Consider the following 17,447-nt stretch of genomic DNA (forward strand, 5'->3'; position numbering starts at 1 on the left):
AGGAGCTGGATCGTGGGGGACAGAGGATGCCATGGTAAGGAGTTACGGAACGGGGTAACGGTACAGGTGCTTTATACATCCGGTGTGTAGTTGAGAAAGCTCGCTACTGCGGATTAGAAAATGATAGGAAAGGGCAGAGCCAGGGGCAGGGAGACCTACTGGGAGGTTGTTGCCATAACCCAGGTGAGACATGCTGCTGGCTTGGACCAAGGTGGTGGGTCTGGAGATAGGTGGAGGATACGAGAGATATCTAGAAGGTGGGATCCACTTTCTGGTGCTTTCCGACCGACAGGCCGTCTGTCTGTCTACTACTATCTATTAAAACCCTCCCCATCTTCGGACTCAAATGCAAGCTTTCTCATAAAATTTTTCATGTTCTTCCTGAAAGACTTTCTACCTTCTCTAACTTCCACAGCAATTTGTGTACCTCCATTGTGTCACTAGATTTCCAAATGGAATTATTGCTGATGCCTGAATTAGATTTTAAGATCTTTGAGAGCCAAGACTTTCTTACCTGTTTTTCCCTCTGCGCTGCGCCCTGTGTAGAGTGGCCCCCAATTAACGCTAATTAGATAGAATTGCATTCTCTATGCTCTGCATGCGTTAAATTTTGTGCACTGTACTTTTTCTATAGTAGATTCTCCAGTTATGAGTACTTAGTTTTCAATTCAGTGTCTGTAAATGGGCTCAGAAAAAAAAAAAAAAAGCGATTTTGTCCTGGGACGCAGACAGAAAATGAGATTCCAGTATTAGAAATGTTTGCTTTCATTTCAGGGCAGTTCCCCAGCAGTTTTGTGGAAACTGTGACCATTCCCAGTCTAAAAGCAGGAGAGAGGCTGTTTGTCTGTGTCTGTGAATTTACATCCCAAGAATTGAACAGTCTTCCCCTCCATCGAGGTAAGTTGGCCATTCAAGAGTAGACTGTTTAATTTTTTAAAAGATTATTTATTTATTATTTATTTATTTGATAGAGAATGAGCATGAGCAGGGGGAGTGGCAGGCAGAGGGAGGAGCAGGGTGCAGGACTCGATCCCAGGACCCTGAGATCATGACCTGAGCCGAAGGCAGACGCTTAACCGACTGAGCCACCCAGTGCCCCAAGAGTAGACTGTTTAAAGTAAGAATAGTTGGGGCGCCTGGGTGGCTTAGTTAAGCATCTGACCCTTGATTTCGGCTCCTATCATGATCTCAGGGTTGTGAGATGGAGTCCCACGTCAGGCTCCATGCTCAGTGGGGAGTCTGCTTCTGTCTCTCTCTCTCTCCCTCTGCCCGTCCCCACTTGCTCGCTCTTTCTCTCTCCCTAAAAAAAATAAAATAGAATTAGTGGAGTTGTTCCATTTTGACAACTAGGTCTTTTTTTTTTAATTTTTAGAAGTGGCTAACCTCTGGAGTGTAATAGCAAGATTGTACTGACAATAATAATGCCTTATATTTGCATAGCATTTTATAATTTGCATAGCATTTTATAATTTCCACAGTATTTTCTCACAGATACATTCTCATCTGAGCCTTACCACAGTTTTGGGAGGTAGCAAAGTAGATATTATTAACTGCATTTAAGAAATAATGAAAATGAGAATCAAGGAATGTTACCTGCAGATGAGAACTTTTGGCCTCAGAAAGTAAAGTCATGTCACCTGATTGATTGTAAGTCCAGCATTCTCTTTCCACTGCCCCATATTGTAGCCACATTTCAGACTAAATTTATCTTTTTTTCCCTTAAAAACTGATATGACTTTGCTAGCAACATTACTATAAATGTATAAGAGTCAAGGAGGAATTGTTGGTATGGAGATTAATAGACAAATATAAAACAGCCCCATTTGACTCCCTACCATTAGGTAATGTTACCTTACTCATCTTTTAGTTTAAAGTTTAAAAGGAAGTGGTTTAACGTGAATAGTCGTAGCCGTGTCGCAGTGACATTCCAAGTATTTCTCACTTCACTCTGATAGACATATGAACTTCTAAAGACGGACTATAAACCATTGCACCAAATATACTTAAGTCCACACATTTCTGCATAAGCACAAAAACCAGTAGTACTCCGCAAACTGATGTTTATGATCAGTGTGATGTTGTGAAGACACCCAGCAAAATGGTAGAATTTATTGGGCCTGGTTTCTTGATCTTCACGGGAAGGTTTGTGTGTGTGGACATTCTTCCAGGGAGATTCTTTTTGGAATTGGAATCACCAGTAGTCCTTCCAGCAGGTGTCACTCTCCTTTCCACAAAGCTGTCCAATTGTTTTGGACCGTTCACTGTCTTTTAAGTTATACTTAAACTCAGAGACAAGGCTGTTTTTGTATGTCTTCTTTGGGAAAACGTCTATTCAGACCCTCTGCCTGGGTTTTAATCAGATTGTTTGTTTTTTTGGTGTTGGGTTATAGAAGTTCTTTATATATTTTGGATATTAACCCCTTATTGGAACTATCATTTGCAAATATCTTCTTCCATTCAGTAACTTACCTTTTTATTTTGTTGATGGTTTCATTCGCTGTACAAAAGCTTTTTATTTTGATGGAGTTTCAGCAGACACACGGAAAGATGCTCAACATCATTAATCAGGGAAATGCAGATCAAAACCACAATGAGATATCACCTTATACCTGTCAGAATGGCTAAAAACAAGCAAACAAACAAAAAAAAGGCAAGAAATAACAAGTCTTGGCGAGGATATAGAAAAAAAGGAACTCTTGTACACTGTTGGTGGGAACGTAAATTGGTACAGCTACTGTGGAAAATAGTATGAAAGTTCCTCAAAAAATTAAAAATAGGGGCTTCTGGGTGGCTCACTCGGTTAAGTCTCTGACTCTTGGTTATGGCTTAGGTCTTGATCTCAGGGTTGTGAGATCGGGCTGGGTTCCACACTGGGCCTGGAGCCTGCTTAAGGTTCTCTCTCTCCTTCTCCCTCTGCTCACCACCCCACTCACATGCGCTCTCTCTCAAAATAAATAAGAGAGAAAAAAAGAGAGAAAGAGTGGAAGGAAGGAAGGAAGATACCATATGACCCAGTAATTCCAATAATTTACCTAAAGGAAATGAAAACACCGGAGTACCTGGGTGGCTCAATAGATTGAATGTCAGGCTCTTGGTTTCAGCTCATGTCATGATCTCGGGGTCATGGGATTGAGCCCCAAGTTGGGTTCTGCACTCCTTGTGGAGTCTGGTTGGAATATTCTCTCTCCCCTGCTCTCTCTCCCTCTCTCCTTCCCCCATGTACACACACATGGGCGTGCTCTCTCTCTCTAAAATAAATAAAATCTTAAAAAAAAAACCCTGAAAACACTAATTTGAAAAGATATGTGCACCTTTATGTTTATTACAGCATTATTTACAATAGCCAAGATATGGAAGCAACCTAAGTGTCTATTGATACAGAAATGGATAAGGAACATGTGGTAAATATATACAATGGAATCTTACGCAGCTATCAGAAAGAATGAGATTGTACCTTTTGTGACAACATGGATAGACCTAGAGAGTATTATGCCAAGTAAAATAAGTCAGACTGTGAAAGATAAATACCAGATGAGTTCACTCATATGTGGAATCCAAAAAAGCAAATGAATAAACAACAACAAAAACAGAATCAGGCCTATAAATAGAACAAAGTGGTGATTGCCAGAAGGGTGGGGGCTGTGGAAGGATGGGCAACATACATGAAGGGAGTGGGAGGTACAGGCTTCCAGCTATGGAATGAGGAAGCCACAGGGATAAAAGCCGCAGCATGAGGAATGTGGTCAGTGGTACTGTAATCGCCATGTATGGCGACAGATGGTAGCTATGCCTGTCGTGACCATAGCATAACATGTACAGAAGTTGAATCACTCTGTCGGACTCTTGAAATTAATGTAACATTGTGTGTCAACTCAAATAGAAAAACATTCTAAAAAAGAAAAACAAGGTTTTCTCTTAGAAGGATCAATGCAGGTGGCCAGGGCCCCTGAGTGTCTTAAAAATAAACAGAGGGAGAAAAAAAAGCGGGGGGAACAAAAAACAAAAATGAGAGTATGACAAGGAAAATACAGAGAAAGAGGAGAGAAGAAAATTAGGGGGAGTGATGAAATACCACTAATAATTGCCTCACGTAACACAGAATGCCTATAACTTTATGTTTCTGGGCCACCTCCCACCCTCAAAAAGACCAATAAAAAAATGAATTGATAAATTTATTGTTATTTTTTAAATTAAGTTTTTAATTTTAATGCCGGTATAGTTTCTTTTTAGAAACAAAATCTTTGTCTTTCATTTACTATTGTACAACTTTTCTCTGAAAACATTAATATTTGGTAGTTAACATACAGTGTTATATTAGTTTCAGGAATATAATATAGTGATTCAGCAAGGCTCTACATTACTCAATGCTCCTCAAAAGTGTGCTCTTCATCCCCATCACCTATATCACCCATCCCCCCAACCCACCGCCCCTCTGGGAACCATCAGTTTGTTCTCTAGAGTTAAGAGTCTTTTCTTGGTTTGTTTCTCTCTCTTTTAAATTTTGCTCATTTATTTCTTTTTGTTTTTAAAGATTTTATTTATCCATTTATTTATTTATCTGAGAAAGAGAGTGAGCACGAGTAGGGGGGAAGGACAGAAGGAGAGGGAGAAGCAGGGAGACCAGCTCGGGGCTCAATCCTAGGACCCTGAGATCATGACCTGAGCTGAAGGCAGATGCTCAACCAAATGAGCCCCTCGTTTGTTTTATTTCTTAAATTCCACATATGAGTGAGATCATATGGTATGTGTTTTTCTCTGACTGCGTTATTTCACTTAGCATTGTACTCTCTAGCTCCATCCATGTTGTTGCAGATGGCAAGATTTCATTCTTTTTTATAGCTGAATCTGAATAATATTCCATTGTGTGTGTGTGTGTGTGTGTGTGTGTGTGTGTATTAGATCTTTATCCATTCATCTATCAATGGACACATGGGTTGCTTCCATAATTTGGCTATTGTAAATAATGCTGCAATAAGCATGCATCCCTTTGAATTAATGTTTTTGTATTTTGGGGATAAATACTCCAATAGTGCAATTACTGGATCATTGGGTAGTTCTATTTTTAACTTTTTGGAGAAATTTATTTACAAATAACCTGATGAATGATATAGCACCCATGCCATAAGTCTGTGATGCCATGTGTGTGACCTATGAGGCTAAGGTTCTGACATGGCTCATGGAAATCTAAGTAACATGTGTGCTCAGTCTACATAAAGCACATAGTCTTCCTGGGCATTGCGATGCAGGGGGGCACCTAATACTACAGAGTCAGACTACTTATATTCACATTCTAAGAAGACTTGCATTTGTTCTTACCGTCTTATACCTGAATGCATTTCTTGCTCAAAGAAAAAAATCCAAGCAGAAGAAGCAGGCAGCCGGGCAGCTGGGATTAACTGTGCATGAGTGGAAGCCTCAGCTTGACCCTAAGGATCACCACACTTCCTATTTTCCCATTTGCGAAATCTGGGCACTCTCTTTCAGCAGTTGCTCATATTGTTGTTTCCTAAGTCTGGAAATGACCACTAGGTAGCCTCCGGTCCTCAGGAATCACCTGGGATGCCAGGGGAACGGCGGCACGACTCTGATGAAAACGAGAGACTTGTGCAAAAAACTCAGTACCAGCGACAAAATAAAGGTGTTGAGCAAAATTATCTCTAAAGTGCTTTTCAGGATCTAAACTGTGATTTTTAAAAAGTTTACCTTTTTTACATAGAAGTAGCCAACAGAGTGACAGTCTGCCAGGTAATAAAGCTAATCAAAACAGTCACCCAGGTGAAAGTAGGAAAAGCAAGCCCTGTGATAAGGGTTTCCTGGAGATCTGGCAAAGCAAGGAAAACATTGTCATTCTGCAGCGTTAGGGAATCCCGTTCATTCCCAAGCCAGTGGAGTAGGAGTTGTGGCCAGCTTTTGTTCTTCTTCTTCCCCAAAAGGCGTATTGTGCCTGGACAATAACCTTGTCTCCCCTGAGTTCCCTCTGGGGTTCTGATGGAGGAGCCTTAGAATTAGTGGGGAAAAAAATCACTTGTAACATTCTCAGGACCCCAAGTTCCAACCAATGGCTATTGAGTCATAAATGAAAGAAATATAGAAATAGAGGGCCACGACCCTGTTTCTCAAGAATTTCTAAGTAAAACATATCAAATCAGTGAAAATGAATAGGGTGCCTACTGCCAAGCACAAAAGCTTATACATTAGGTGCTGTGTAGTCTGTGAAAATACAAGTGTCAAAATGAGTGATGAAATGATCATTTCGTTAGTAGGCTACAGATGGCCAAGGTGAATGTGGGTTTCTAAGGTCCTTCAGAAAAGTGTGCTAGGGTTTCAGATAGACAGACTTGTATAGGAGCTAATGAAAGTGCCCTTGTGTGAAATAGGGTCTCATAGGTGAGATAATATTGGCTGGCTGGGGTAGCGGTGGGGGAAGGGGTATGACTGGCCGTAGATGTCCAGGTTGCACTGAGGTAAAAACATAAAAATAGTCTTTTGGTAGTTGAGTAATTAAACCTCTTTAGAGAGTGTCCAGAGCAAACTTTTTTTTAAAAAATATACTTCAGTTAATAAGAATAGGATTTTTAGAGAAGAATCCTATGGGAGTAGGAAGACGCCTTCATGCCTCAAGAGAAAAGTTTGAGCAGGGGAGGGATATGGTAAAATTGGTACATTTATCACATTAGTTTGGCATGAATCATTGGGAAGAGACTGGAAGAGACAAAGTCTGGGGCAAGGTTTAGGAGAGTGAGATGATGATTGTTGGACTAGGGTGGTAGCAAGAACGAGTAATGAGGGGAAATAATTTCTGCAAGAAGATATTAGAAGGAGGGATGCTTGGGTGGCTCAGTTGGTTAAGTGTCAGGCTTTGGCTCAAGGTCATGATCTCTGGAGTCCTGGGATGAGCCCCGTGTTGGGCTCCCCGCTCAGTGGGAGTCTGCTTCTCCCTCTCCCCTTACCCCCTGCTCATGCTCACTTGCTCTCTCTCTCTCTCACTGTCTCATTCTCTCACTCGTTTGCACTGAAATAAATAAAATATTTTTTTTAAAAAGGCTTATAAGAGGATATTAGAGGGAAAAGGGAAGCTAACAGCTTGAAGCCAGTTTTGGAGGGAAGATATAATTAATTTATTTGGGAGTTAGAGTTGGAGAATCATTGTCATTATCAAATGGACATTGAATGCTTGCTATGCAAAAGGCATGGTATCCGATTCATGAAATACAAAAGAGAAGTGGTACCTGCCATTAAGGAATATGTAATTCACTTGATGGGAAGATAGGACAGACTCAATTTGTTAATCTATTTGTTAATTTGTTAATCAAGAGCATGCAAGCTGATACCCTAAAAGATAATCCAGTTTCAAAATATGCTTGACTATAAAATGACTTATGTGACTTAGTTAGGTGCTTTGCTGTCCTGGTCTTATTTTACTTAGGCTGGTTGCGTTCCTTGATTACCTCTGCTGATGAAATAAAGTTGACTAGGTGTCAAGTAAGAAGTTTAAAAAAGGTTGAAACTGGTAATCCACAAAATAAACAGTTCATCATCAGATAATTAAGAGTTTGTTATAAAACAATTTAGTACAGAACTATAGAGTAATTCTTTAAGTCAGGGCGAATCCTCTAAGACTGAATTTTAACTTGATTTTTTTCCGGAATCACTGTGCCCTATCCTTTCTTTACCTCACCTTCTTCAACAGTAAGACATATGCTAACTGTTCAGCTTCTATTTTGTCAAGTTAACCTGAAACATTGATATTGGAACTATTTTCAAAAACAAAAGTACTGGGGGTGCCTGTGTGGCTCAGTCGGTTAAGCATCTGTCTTCCGCTCAGGTCATGATGCCGGGGTCCTGGGATCCAGCCCCAAGTTGGGCCCTCTGCTCAGTGGGGAATCTGTTTCTTCCTCGCCCCTTCCCCCTCAACTTGTGCGGGTACGCATGCTCTCTCTCTCAAATAAATAAATAAGATCTTAAAAAACAAAAAACCCTGACAAAAGTACTGATTACTAGAACACACTTAAGATTTCAATATAATGTATTGTCAGGGTAGGGATAGTTCAAAAAGGCCTCTGGAGGAAATAAATGAAGAGCTTGTTGCCCACACCCTGTACCTCCAACAAAGGAACCATTCCTGAGGGGTTGCCTGTGTGGCACAGTTGGTTGAGCGTCCTCCTGATCTCAGGGTTGTGGGATCGAGCCCTGAGCCAGGCTCCTAGCTCACTGTGGAGTCTGCTTGAGATTCTCTCCCTCTCCCTCTGCCCCTCTCGCTCATGCATGCTCACTCTCTCTCTCTCAGATAAATAAATACATCTTTAAAAAAAGAAACCATTCCTGAAGACTTCTTTCATTGTTCTGTATTTGATGTTGGATAAAAGTTAGTGTGAGAGATCTGATGCATCTGTTCAAAGGATTATAATGGACATGTATATATTCTTTATCATTTATAAACTAATCCAATGACACAGACTGTAAGAGCATTGTTTATAGTGGCATTTTTAAAACTTTTTGGTTCCAGGAGCCCTTTATACTCTTAAAAGTTATTGAAACCCCAAAGAGCTCTTGCTTATGTGAGTCTATTGATATTTGCAATATCTGCTGTTAAAACAGAAATTTTAAAAAATATTTATCAATTCATTTTTTAAAACCTATTATATATTAACATAAATAGCATAGTTTTTTAAAGGCTTTATTTGAGAGAGAGAATGAGAGAGAGCGAGAGCATGAGAGGGGGGGAGGATCAGAGGGAGAAGCAGACTCCCCGCTGAGCAGGGAGCCCAACATGGGACTCGATCCCGGGACTCCAGGATCATGACCTGAGCCGAAGGCAGTCGCCCAACCAACTGAGCCATCCATGCACCCATGTAAATAGCATATTTTTAATGAAAAATAATTTTCTAAACAAAAAAATTTAGTAGGAAGAGCATCATTGGTTTACATTTTTGCAAATCTCTTTAATATTTGCCTTAATAGGGGCATCTGGGTGGTTCAGTTGGTCAGTTGTCTGCCTTCAGCTCAGGTCAAGGTCATGATCCCCGGGTCCTGGGATCGAGCCCCGTGTCTTCTCCCTCCGCCCCCTGCTCTTGCTCTCTCTCCATCTCAAATAAATAAACAAGATCTTTAAAAAAATATTTGCTTTAATAGAAGAAAGCTAAATGCTCATATTTGTATTTATATTCAATCGACCATGATATTTTGTTTTAACTGAAATATATAAAGTCTCTGAAGAAAATATAGTTTGGACTTTACAGACTCTCTGAAAGGATCTTGGAGCTCCCCCAGGATTCCATGCACCACATGTTGAAAAGCACTGCTTTACAGGACTGTGCACTGTGTTGTCACTAAATTGTCGAAATTCACTAAATTGTCAAAAGTATTATGCCCTTAAAACTCCAGAGGTACATTTCCCTGAATCTGATAGATGTTTAAAATGATGAGTTGCACTATTAGTTATGGCAGTGTTCTTTTGCAGTGATGACTCAGGTCGTTATCTTTGCTTGTCTTTTTTTAGGTGACCTGGTGATTCTCGATGGTGCCCCCACGACCCCCTGGCTGCAGGGCCGAAGCTGCTGGGGTGCCCGGGGCTTCTTCCCGTCATCATGTGTTCGGGAGCTCTGCCTCTCCTCACAGAGCCGGTGCTGGTGCCCACAGAGCACCTTGCTCCAGATTCCTGAGTACTCAATGGGACAAGCGCGGGCGCTGATGGGGCTTTCGGCCCAGCTGGACGAGGAGCTGGACTTCAGAGAAGGGGATGTGATTACCATTATTGGAGTTCCTGAACCAGGCTGGTTTGAAGGGGAATTAGAGGGTCGAAGAGGCATTTTTCCAGAAGGTTTTGTAGAGCTTTTGGGGCCCCTGAGGACTGTGGATGAGTTGGTAAGTCCTGGAAATCACGATGACTGCGTTATTAATGGTGAAGAAGAGACCCCTACAGGAGAGGACGAGAGGGACCTGGAAGACGATGAGGAGCGGCCGGGGACTTACGGAATTGCCCTCTACAGGTTCCAGGCCCTGGAGCCGAATGAGCTGGATTTTGAGGTCGGTGATAAAATCCGAATTCTGGGAACGCTGGAAGACGGGTGGCTAGAAGGATCACTGAAGGGCAGGACAGGCATCTTTCCTTACCGATTTATAAAGCTGTTTTCTAAAACAAGAGCAGAGGAGACCATGGATCCTCCACAGGAAAGCAGCCCTACCGAGATCCCTGCCCCTTCTTTGGGTTGTTCAGAGAACTCCTTGGTGGTGGAGGGAAGAAGACCCGAATCTCCTGAGTATAAAGCGGAGAAGTCCAACTGTGTTATTTCTGAGAAATCTGCTTCTCCCCCAGAGCATCTGACTTCTGAGTATGAAGTAAACAAAAACTCTCATCAGGATGAAGACACCTCAGGGGGCACCCCAAGAAGCCCAGGCCTGGGGCACAAACAGTCTCTTGCCAAAGACTCTTCTGCAGAGGATCCTTCAGAGATAGTCAATGGGGTTTCCTCCCAACCTCAGGTACCTTTTCCTCCCAGATTGCAGAAACACCAGTATTACTCTACAGCAGGAGGGGGCCACCAAAGCTCAGGGCAGTATGCTGACCCTCTTCCCTTTGAGGCAAGGACTAAAGACGACTCCAGCCTACCTCCCAGAGGAATGTCCTCCCCACCAAAAACCCTTCAGAAGCCAGTGCCACCTCCTCACATTGGCTCCTGTCTTTTGGGCCCTCGGGTAGTCACACCCAGCCGGTTGAGCTCTCCTCTCCAGGGCATGGCAAGATGTGCTAAAAAGCACCACGCGCCCAAAGAAAATGCCTCCAGCTTTTGTTCTGCACCAGAGAGATCAGACATGAAGCTTGGTCTGCAAGACAAGGTTTTTGCAGCCGAAGCCATGGCACTTTTACACGGAGAAGGCAACACTGACCTGGATTCGAAGTTGACACAACAGCTGATAGAGTTTGAAAAGAGCTTGTCAGGGCCTGGCCTAGAACCAGATAAAATTTTGCGCCACTTTTCAATCATGGACTTTAACTCGGAGAAGGACATTGTCCGAGGTTCCTCAAAGCTAACCAGCCAGCAGGAGCTGCCCGAGAGGAGGAAAGCCCTAAGGCCCCCGCCCCCGCGTCCCTGTACTCCAGCGTCCGCTTCTCCCCATGTGCTTCTTGACCAGACCCTGAAACCTGAACCGCCCTTGGCGATGCGACCCTCTCGCCCCGCTCCCCTGCCTCCCTCGGCACAGCATCGAGGGACCCCAGTATCCCCCAGGCTCCTAACCTGTACCCGTCCGAGCTGTGAGACACCGGAGAAGGAGGACCCTGAGAGTGTGGACCAGACTGTGGACCAGACTTCCCAGTGTCCCTTAGTATTGGTGAGGGTTCAGGAGATGGAAGAGGACTTGGATGTGGGTAGCGGGGCTCAAGAAGAGCTAAACTTAGCGCTGGAGGAGAAGCAAGACGAATCATTAAGGGAAGAGACCCTTGAGGATCTTGAGTTCTATGAGAGCAACATTGAAAGTTTGAATATGGAACTCCAGCAACTCAGAGGTAAGTGACGGGGAAATAATAGATACGTGTTTCTTGACATCCACCAGTCCACATAATGGCCTCCCCATGTTTTTAAGGGAGATGTTACCATCTTTGACAAAGACTGATTTGCTTTCTTAATTTCTTACCCTGTCACCACAATTCGACTGCTCTGTCTCGAATTACCCTGTGACCAGATAGAGCAGCTCAAACCTCATGGACATTTATGCCTCCTGTTGTGCTAAAGCATCCATAGCAGTCCTGCAGATGGGAAGTCCCTGCATATAATGACCTCCATAACTGGCCTCTAGTAAGGACTAAAGACTTCCAGGCTAAGATTCATGAAAAAACTGCATCTTATATCTTTGTGGTTTAAGGACTAGGTTTTGTTAGAGATTTTATTTATTTGAGAGAGAGAGAGTGAGGAAGAGAGAGAGCACAAGCCAGGGGGAGAAGCAGAGGGAGAAGCAGTCTCCCCACTGAGCAGGGAGCCCAATGTGGGGCTCTATCCCAAGGCCCTGGGATCATGACCTGAGCCGAGGGCAGTTGCTTAACCAACTGAGCCACCCAGACACCCAAAGGACTAGGTTGCAATAGTACCAGAAGAGCTAACAATCATTAACTTGTTGGTAATAAGGACTTGGTACCATTTGCTTGCACATATAATCTTCCCAGCCACCCTACACACACTGGGATAATTCACACGGCTGCTTGATAGATGAGGCAGGTAAGATTTGTAGAGATGGAGTAGCTTACTGAGGGAGCTGGGAGCTCTGGTTTTTAACTACTACAGTTGACTGCTTCCCACCTTGCAGATTCAGAAATTCTAATTCTGTCCCTTACTTGAGGGGTGACCAGCTTCAGGGACTTCGTTTATCTTCACCAAACTCCCATGAGAAATAATTTCTAGAGGAAAAAGGCAGAAAGCAAGGCAATAGCAGACTAGGGCCCAAGGACAGCACGGCCGTGTCACTTTGGGCAGGTGTGCCAGATAGCTGCGAGCCCACGTGTCGTCAGGAAAGAAAACACTCCACAGGCTGATCTGTGGGTGCAGGGCCTGCAGGATGCTAATGAGAAATAAAAGCAGGAGAATGGCAGCCCAGGTCCACGTGCTTCCCTCCCCTCTACTTCAGGCCGCTGTACGTGACTGGAAAAATAAATTCCAACAAGAAAGAGTATCCTCAGGCGCCTGGGTGGCTCAGATGGTTAAGCGTCTGCCTTCGGCTCAGGTCATGATCCTGGAGTCCCAGGATCGAGTCCCGCATCGGGCTCCCTGCTAGGTGGGGAGCCTGCTTCTCCCTCTACCTCTGCCCCTCTCTCTCTCTCTCTCTCACTCTCATGAATAAATAAATAAAACATTAAAAAAAAAAAAAGAGTATCCTGGGAAGGCCAGAGATGGAGTCATTTTCCCAAAGCTGGAGAGCAGACGGTATTAGAGAGAGGAGACTTCTCTCTGAAGTGTGTTCAGGAGAGGACTGCTCTGCAAGTGGGTGCAGGTCTGAGGGACTGCAGACTCAGAGGCGGGCCAGCAGGAGGGGGTCCTGGAGCAAATTTGGTGTGATGAATGAAGGAAGAGCTAGGCCACTGAGCCCCTGGGTCACTGTGCTGAGCGGGGGCGGCAGCAGCAGTTACCCTCAAGGTGAAGCGTGAGGATGAGCGCCGAGGCACGTCCTCAGAGAGGTGATCCTGTAGGGGCGCCTGGCTGGCTCGGTCCGCAGAGCATGCAGCTCTTGGTCTTGGGGTCAGTGAGCTTGAGCCCCACGTTGAGGGGTAGGGTTTACTTAAGAAATAAAGGTGGCATTAAGAAAAAATGACCACTGAAGATGAGTACCTGAAGTCCTGGGGGATTGTCAGATACCTTGATGATGTCAGAGTGTCTGAAAAGGAATTCTAAGGGAATGTCGGCTCAGTTCTACGTCCCCAAAGCCATAGCAAGTTCCAGGATCTTCCACCGCCTTCTGTACTTGTAAGTTTTGGAATATACTCATAAACTGTTCTTGCACGAGATATGCAGGGGGGCAGAACAAAAATGTCTCAAATTCCAGGTAGTGGGAATTTCTCAATAATGATACTTTTAGGGGTGTCTGGCTGGCTCAGGGCATGAGACTCTTGATCTTAGGGTCGTGAGTTTGAGCCCCACGTTAGGCTCCTCACTCTGCATGGAGTCTGCTTGAGATTCTCTCTACCTCTCCCTCTGCCCCTCCTGCTCGTGCTCTCTCTCTCAAATAAATAACATCTTTAAAACATTTTTTAATGTAAAATAATTTAAGATCTATAGAAAAGTTGCAAAAAATTGAAGTTCTCATGTACCCTTCCCTCAACTTCCCCTTACCTTAAGGTCTTACATAAGTATAGAATATTTATCAAAATCAGAAAGTAAATATGACAGTAAACATTTGAGAACATCAGAAGGAAGCATTAACATAAAAGTTAAATAAAAATAAGTTCAAAATTGTAAAATAATACCACAATTAGCGTTGAAAAGTTATTCTTAAAACAAGATTTTAAATACACAAAGCTTTAGTTGCCCTGATAGGATTGATCTTTGTTTTGTTAGTATTCTAGGCAAAGGAGAGAGTTTTCATCTTGGATTGATGCTGGTTGAATTAAGAATGTATCTAAAAGCATTTTTAGATGGGGCTTTTAGGGTGCATGTTGCTTCGTGTAAGCTCATTTTCTTTTTTGACAATGAAAATATTTTGTGTACTTGGCTCTGATTTTTACTTTGCTGTTGAAATCAATATTGCTTTTGCTAAATCAAAATTTAGACCATTTTGACAATATTCTTATCTTAAAAATTTTTTTATTGAGGTATAACTGATATACATTATATTAGTTTCAGGTGTATAGCATAATGATTCAATATTAATAGTCACATCTCTATAATCTATTAAGTATTTTAATTTATATATAAATTAAATATATAAATATACATAAATTTAATATATAAATATATATATTTAACTATGAACCTTTGGCAAATATTAAACCCTGGAGAACACTGGGCAAACATTTTTGGTTTCAAGTATTCAAATAATGGAACGTTATTCACCGCTCTGAGCAAGATTTAACACTACACAGAATCATTTATCAGGATTGTCAGTTTAAGGACTTACTTTGCTTCTAAAACTTGATTTTTTTTTTTTTAAGATTTTATTTATTTATTCGAGAGAGAGGGAACACAAGCAGGGGGAGTGGGAGAGGGAGAAGCACGCTTCCCACCGAGCAGGGAGCCCGATGCGGGGCTGGATCCCAGGACCCTGGGATCATGACCTGAGCCAAAGGCAGACACTTAATCAACTGAGCCACCGAGGCACCCCTAAAACTTGGTATTTCTTGAACACTTTATAAGATTTGTAAAAAAAAAATGTGCTGTACAAATAAGCTTATTAACATTTATTTGATTTGCAGGCATGACTCACTGTCGGCAGCACGCAGGGCCACGAATGCAAACACTTATAAACACACGTAGCATAGCAGCAGCTACAAGCAAAACTAACTGATTAGATCCTGGTCACTTCTCTCCTGTTACTCTCATCCTGGTCAACCTTAATCTTTTACTCTGTGTCAGTATTTTCTGCTCTTGCTTTCAACTTGACATCGGTGGATTCCTTTGAACCCAAAATGCGTCCACATTTATTTCTAGGCTTTATTCTCACAGGAGAATTACAGTATTTCCTCTTGTGTTCCACTTTCTTGACTGATTTTTCTTTGCATCCAGAAGGACATATGCATTTCCCAAGAAACGCTGAGAAGGAATTCCCACAGGGGAGCACTACGCAGTCTCAGTTCAATTACCTAAAACTAATTTCAAGGCTTAAAATTCCATGGACGACCTGGATATTGGAACCCCAACTGTAATTTTGCAAGAGGGTCTAATTCTGATGCACTCTCAGTAGTCCTTTGGAATCTTAGCTTATTCTAGAAAGAGGTCTCTTTTTAGACTTCTCACCTCGGACAGGCCCTGGGCTTTGAGTTTGTGACCACTTCTCCTGAGAGGGCCATTGAAACAAAAGTTCTGTTTTCTGGGCAGATGCCCCGGGGTGGTGCCATTTCTGTGGTTATTTACCTGTCTGGATTTCAGATTTCCTTTGGTTTTGACTAGTGCACTACGATCTTGTCAGTATATTGATAGCTTTAAGATTTTTTTCTATTTCCTCCTACTTTCTAAACTTTTTTTCTGTGAGAGGATCGCCCAAATAACCCAAACTTCAATTATTAGAAATGAAAAGCCCCGGGGCGCCTGGGTGGCTCAGTTGTTAAGTGTCTGCCTTCGGCTCAGGTCATGATCCCAGGGTCCTGGGACTGAGCCCTGCATCAGGCTCCCTGCTGGGCGGGAAGCCTGCTTCTCCCTCTCCCACTCCCCCTGCTTGTGTTCCCACTCTCTGTCAAATAAATAAATAAAATCTTTTAAAAAAAGAAATAAAAGCCCCAATAGTTTTATTATTTTTTAAAGATTTTATTTATTTATTAGAGAACACGTGCGCCAGCAGGGGGGAGGGGCAGAGGGAGAAGGAGAAGCAGGCTCCCCACTGAGCAGGGAACCCAATGTGAAGGGGGGGCGTGGCTCCCCTGATCGCAGGATCCTGGGATCATGACCTGAACTGAAGGCAGACGCTTAACCGACTGAGGCAACCAGGCACCCCACAAAGCCCCAATGGTTTTAGATAAGCCAACCAGAGAATTTGGAGTTTTAAATTTGGAATTAGCACATAGAGTCAGGGTAGAATAGTAGGAGGGTAGTGGGAGGTGTCTCTGATTATAGAGTATTGGGAAATGAAATACCATTTTGCAGGCTTCAGGATGACATTCAGTTCAGTCACTCATTCACCCAGCAAATGTTTGTTGAGTTTTTGCTGTGTGCCAGGCGCTGTGCTAAGGGGAGGGTAATAAACACAGATGTGCTCTCTGCCCTTAAAGAGCTTCTAGTCAAAATGAGCTGCTGGTTAATAAGTTAAGGTCTATATCTAAGACACACACAGTACCTTCAAATTTGATACATCGGTTGACTTCCAGAGCCCTGGAAACATGTAGGGTTAATCCACAGACTTTCAGATTTCCCAGTACATACTTTTATGTGTTTAGTTATTTATTAATTTTTTATTTTATGATTTATTTCTAGTTTTTATTTAAATTCAAGTTAGTTAACATACATGGTAAAATTGGTTTCAAGTGTAGAATTTAATGATTTATCACTTCATACAACACCCAGTGCTCATCACAAGTGCCCTCCTTAATCCCCATCACCCATTCAGCCCATCCCCCCCACCTCCCTCCATCAACCCTTAGTTTGTTTTCTGTAGTTAAGAGTCTCTTAGGGTTTGCTTCCCTCTCTTTTTTTCCCTTCCCCTATGTTCATCTGTTTTGTTTCTTAGATTCCACGTATAAGTGAAATCATATGGTATTGGTCTTTCTCTGACTGACTTATTTTGCTTAGCATAATACCCCCTAGCTCCATCCATGTCATTGCAAATGGTAAGATTTCATTCTTTTTGATGGTGAGTAATACTCCATTATCTATATATACCAGTACATGTCACTTTTAGACCCCCCTAATTAGGACTATATCCTGTAGGCCTGAGAGAATCTTATTTCAGCATGTAATAGTTTTGTTCTATCTCTAGGAGAGGTTCACGTGCCTCAGAGTGACAAATACATTCATTTCTTTACTCAGCAAATATTTCTTGAGCACATACTAGGAGGCAGGCACTGACTATCCTTTGATTAATAAAAAGGACATGGTCACAGTATCATTCATATTCGTGTATCTCTGAAACTCTAGTGATCATAGCGATATTGACCTCTGTATTTAACCACACTGTTTGCCTTGCTGCCCCTGACTCATGGCTGTAGTTACTTCATTATGGGCAAGAACCCCACTGTTCTGAATCAGTGCAGTAGACGGCAAAGTGTAGAGCCAGCCTCTTCCACATCAGGAACCTTGTTCCTAAGCTTCTCTTCC

General features: G+C 42.7%; 1 protein-coding gene across 1 annotated transcript in view; it reads left to right on the plus strand.

Moving 5' to 3' along the window:
- Positions 1–17,447, plus strand: part of DNMBP (dynamin binding protein) — a 98,020-nt gene that overhangs the window by 30,811 nt on the left and 49,762 nt on the right. The window contains exons 3-4 of the mRNA XM_028098790.2: positions 775–897; positions 9,500–11,506. Coding sequence (XP_027954591.1) covers positions 775–897; positions 9,500–11,506 — 2,130 coding nt within the window. The remainder of the gene's footprint in view (positions 1–774; positions 898–9,499; positions 11,507–17,447) is intronic.

This window comes from Eumetopias jubatus, unplaced genomic scaffold (genome assembly GCF_037043125.1).
Source record: "Eumetopias jubatus isolate StellerSeaLion01/CBP00866 unplaced genomic scaffold, mEumJub1_p1.0 scaffold_17, whole genome shotgun sequence".
NCBI classification, from domain to species: Eukaryota; Metazoa; Chordata; class Mammalia; order Carnivora; family Otariidae; genus Eumetopias; species Eumetopias jubatus.